Below are 5,108 nucleotides of genomic sequence, written 5' to 3' on the forward strand. Positions count from 1 at the left end.
ACTATTACACTACCCACTATACACTACACTACACACTACACTTACTACACTGACTACAATACACTATACACTACACTACACACTAACTATACACTACACTATACACTACACTATACACTACACTACAACACTACTACTACATCACTACACTATACACTACAAACTACTATACACTACACACTACACTATACACTACACTATACACTACACTACACACTATACACTATGCACTACACTACACTATACACTACACTACTACACTATACACTACACTATACATTACACTACACACTACACTATACACTACACTATACACTACACTATACCCACTACACTACACACTACACTACTACACTACACTACTACACTAATACACTACACTATACATACACCTACACTATACACTACACTATACACTACACTACACCACACTATACACTACACTATACACTACACTACTACACTATACACTACACTACTACACTACACTATACACTACACTATACACTACACTACACACCTACACTATACACTAGACTACACTACTACACCATACACTACACTACACACTACACTATACACTACACACTACACCACACCACTACACTATACACTGGAATATACACTACACTATACACTACACTATGCACTACACTGCACTATACACTACACTACACTATACACTACACTATACACTACACTATACACTACACTATACACTACACTACACACTACACTACTACACTACACTATACACTACAGACTACACTATACACTACACTATACACTACACTATACACACACTATACACTACACTATACACTACACTACTACACTTACACTACACTATACACTACACTATACACTACACTACACTATACACTACACTATACACTACACTACACACTACACTACTACACTACACTATACACTACACACTACACTATACACTACACCTATACACTACACTATACCACTATACACTACACTATACACTACACTACTACACTATATACTACACTACTATACACTACACTATACACTACACTATACACTACACTACACTATACACTAGACTACACTACTACACTATACACTACACTACACACTACACTATACACTACACACTACACTATACACTACACTATACTACATTACTATACACTATGCACTACACTACTATACACTACACTATACACTACACTATACACTACACACTACACTATACACTACACTATACACTACACACTACACTATACACTACACTACTATACACTACACTATACACTACACTATACACTACACTATACTATACACTACACTACACACTATACACTACACTATACACTACAATATACACTACACTATACACTACTATACACTACACTGCACACTACACTACACACTACGCTATACACTACTACAGACTACACTATACACTACACTACACAATATACTAAACACCATACACCACACTACACACTACATTATACACTACACTATACACTACACCAAACTACACTACACTAGACACTACTATACACTACACTATACACTACTATACACTACTACACTACACTATACACTACACACTACTTTACATGACACTATACACTACACTACTATACACTACACTTTACACTACTATGCACTACACTATACACTACTATACACTATACACTACACTATACACTACTATACACTACACTATACACTACTATACATTACACTATACACTACACTATACACTACACTAGGTGAGTGAGTAGGTGAGGGAGTAAGTGAGTGAGTAGGTGAGTGAGTGAGTAGGTGAGTGAGTAGGTGAGTGTGTGAGTGAGTAGGTGAGTGAGTGAGTAGGTGAGTGAGTGAGTAGGTGAGTAGGTGAGTGAGTGAGTAGGTGAGTGTGTGTGTGAGTGAGTGGGTAGGTGAGTGAATGAGTGACTAGGTGAGTGAATGAGTGAGTAGGTGAGTGAGTGAGTAGGTGAGTGAGTAGGTGAGTGAGTGGTTGAGTGTGTGAATGAGTGAGTAGGTGAGTAGGTGAGTGAGTAGGTGAGTGACTAGGTGAGTGACTAGGTGAGTGAGTGTGTGAGTAGGTGAGTGAGTAGGTGAGTGTGTGAGTAGGTGAGCGAGTAGGTGAGTGAATGAGTGAGTGAGTAGGTGAGTGTGTGAGTGAGTGAGTAGGTGAGTAGGTGAGTGAGTGAGTGGGCGGGTAGGTGAGTGAGTGAGTGAGTGTGTGAGTAGGTGAGTGAGTGAGTGTGTGAGTAGGTGAGTGAGTGTGTGAGTGGGTGAGTAGGTGAGTGAGTGAGTGAGTAGGTGAGTAGGTGAGTGAGTGAGTAGGTGAGTGAGTGAGTAGGTGAGTAGGTGAGTGTGTGAGTGAGTAGGTAAGTGAGTAGGTGAGTAGGTGAGTGACTAGGTGAGTGAGTAGGTGAGTGATTGAGTGACTAGGTGAGTGAGTGACTAGGTGAGTGACTAGGTGAGTAGGTGAGTGAGTGAGTAGGTGAGTGAGTGACTAGGTGAGTAGGTGAGTGTGTGAGTGAGTGAATGAGTATGTGAGTGGATGAGCGAGTGAATGAGTATGTGAGTGGATGAGTGAGTGGATGAGTGAGTGACTAGGTGCGTGACTAGGTGACTAGGTGAGTGACTAGGTGAGTGTCTAGGTGAGTGACTAGGTGAGTGACTAGGTGAGTGACTAGGTGACTAGGTGAGTGACTAGGTGCGTGACTAGGTGACTAGGTGAGTGACTAGGTGAGTGACTAGGTGAGTGACTAGGTGACTAGGTGAGTGACTAGGTGAGTGACTAGGTGACTAGGTGAGTGACTAGGTGAGTGACTAGGTGAGTAGGTGAGTGACTAGGTGAGTGACTAGGTGACTAGGTGAGTGACTAGGTGAGTGACTAGGTGAGTGAGTGAGTGAGTGAGTGACTACATGAGTGAGTGACTAGGTGAGTGACTAGGTGAGTGACTAGGTGAGTGACTAGGTGACTAGGTGAGTGACTAGGTGAGTGACTAGGTGAGTGAGTGAGTGACTACATGAGTGAGTGACTAGGTGAGTGACTTGGTGAGTGACTTGGTGAGTGACTAGGTGAGTGACTAGGTGAGTGACTTGTTGAGTGACTAGGTGAGTGACTAGGTGACTTCGTGAGTGACTAGGTGAGTGACTAGGTGAGTGACTAGGTGAGTGAGTGTGTGAGTGAGTGAGTGACTTGGTGAGTGAGTGAGTGACTAGGTGAGTGACTAGGTGAGTGAGTGTGTGAGTGAGTGAGTGACTTGGTGAGTGAGTGAGTGACTAGGTGAGTGACTAGGTGAGTGACTAGGTGAGTGACTAGGTGAGTGAGTGAGTGACTACATGAGTGAGTGACTAGGTGAGTGACTTGGTGAGTGACTAGGTGAGTGACTAGGTGAGTGACTAGGTGAGTGACTAGGTGAGTGAGTGAGTGACTACATGAGTGAGTGACTAGGTGAGTGACTAGGTGAGTGACTAGGTGAGTGACTTGGTGAGTGACTAGGTGAGTGACTAGGTGAGTGACTAGGTGAGTGAGTGTGTGAGTGAGTGAGTGACTTGGTGAGTGAGTGAGTGAGTAGGTGAGTGACTAGGTGAGTGACTAGGTGAGTGAGTGAGTGACTACATGAGTGAGTGACTAGGTGAGTGACTAGGTGAGTGACTAGGTGAGTGACTAGGTGAGTGACTAGGTGAGTGAGTGAGTAGGTGAGTGAGTGACTAGGTGAGTGACTAGGTGAGTGAGTGAGTGACTACATGAGTGAGTGACTAGGTGAGTGACTAGGTGAGTGACTAGGTGAGTGACTAGGTGAGTGAGTGACTAGGTGAGTAGGTGAGTGACTAGGTGAGTGACTAGGTGAGTGAGTGAGTGACTACATGAGTGAGTGACTAGGTGAGTGACTTGGTGAGTGACTAGGTGAGTGACTAGGTGAGTGACTAGGTGAGTGACTAGGTGAGTGACTTGGTGAGTGACTAGGTGAGTGAGTGAGTGACTAGGTGAGTGACTAGGTGAGTGACTAGGTGAGTGACTAGGTGAGTGAGTGTGTGAGTGAGTGACTTGGTGAGTGAGTGAGTGACTAGGTGAGTGACTAGGTGAGTGACTAGGTGAGTGACTAGGTGAGTGAGTGAGTGACTACATGAGTGAGTGACTAGGTGAGTGAGTGAGTGACTACATGAGTGAGTGACTAGGTGAGTGACTAGGTGAGTGACTAGGTGAGTGACTAGGTGAGTGACTAGGTGAGTGACTAGGTGAGTGACTAGGTGACTAGGTGAGTGACTAGGTGAGTGACTAGGTGAGTGAGTGAGTGACTAGGTGAGTAGGTGAGTGACTAGGTGAGTGACTAGGTGAGTGACTAGGTGAGTGACTAGGTGAGTGAGTGAGTGACTACATGAGTGAGTGACTAGGTGAGTGACTAGGTGAGTGACTAGGTGAGTGACTAGGTGAGTGACTAGGTGAGTGAGTGAGTGACTACATGAGTGAGTGACTAGGTGAGTGAGTGAGTGACTACATGAGTGAGTGACTAGGTGAGTGACTAGGTGAGTGACTAGGTGAGTGACTAGGTGAGTGACTAGGTGAGTGACTAGGTGAGTGACTAGGTGAGTGACTAGGTGAGTGACTAGGTGAGTAACTAGGTGAGTGACTAGGTGAGTGACTAGGTGAGTAGGTGACTATGTGAGTGACTAGGTGAGTGAGTGAGTGACTACATGAGTGAGTGACTAGGTGAGTGACTAGGTGAGTGACTAGGTGAGTGACTAGGTGAGTGAGTGAGTGACTACATGAGTGAGTGACTAGGTGAGTGACTAGGTGAGTGACTAGGTGAGTGACTAGGTGAGTGACTAGGTGAGTGACTAGGTGAGTGACTAGGTGAGTGACTAGGTGAGTGAGTAGGTGAGTGAGTGACTAGGTGAGTGACTAGGTGAGTGAGTGAGTGACTACATGAGTGAGTGACTAGGTGAGTGACTAGGTGAGTGACTAGGTGAGTGACTAGGTGAGTGACTAGGTGAGTGACTAGGTGAGTGACTAGGTGAGTGACTAGGTGAGTGACTAGGTGAGTAGGTGACTATGTGAGTGACTAGGTGAGTGAGTGAGTGACTACATGAGTGAGTGACTA

The 5,108-nt window shown here is 44.6% G+C and overlaps 1 protein-coding gene across 1 annotated transcript in view; it reads right to left on the reverse strand.

Annotated features, from left to right (window-relative positions):
- Positions 1 to 4,135, reverse strand: part of LOC142907889 (uncharacterized) — a 48,056-nt gene extending 43,921 nt beyond the window's left edge. Inside the window, exon 1 of the mRNA XM_076057791.1 lies at positions 4,131 to 4,135. Coding sequence (XP_075913906.1) covers positions 4,131 to 4,135 — 5 coding nt within the window. The remainder of the gene's footprint in view (positions 1 to 4,130) is intronic.
- Between the last annotated feature and the right edge of the window lie 973 nt (positions 4,136 to 5,108).

The sequence above is a fragment of the Petromyzon marinus genome, chromosome 84 (genome assembly GCF_048934315.1).
Source record: "Petromyzon marinus isolate PM22_M1 ecotype Great Lakes invasive population chromosome 84, UKy_Petmar_22M1.pri1.0, whole genome shotgun sequence".
Lineage (NCBI taxonomy): Eukaryota > Metazoa > Chordata > Hyperoartia > Petromyzontiformes > Petromyzontidae > Petromyzon > Petromyzon marinus.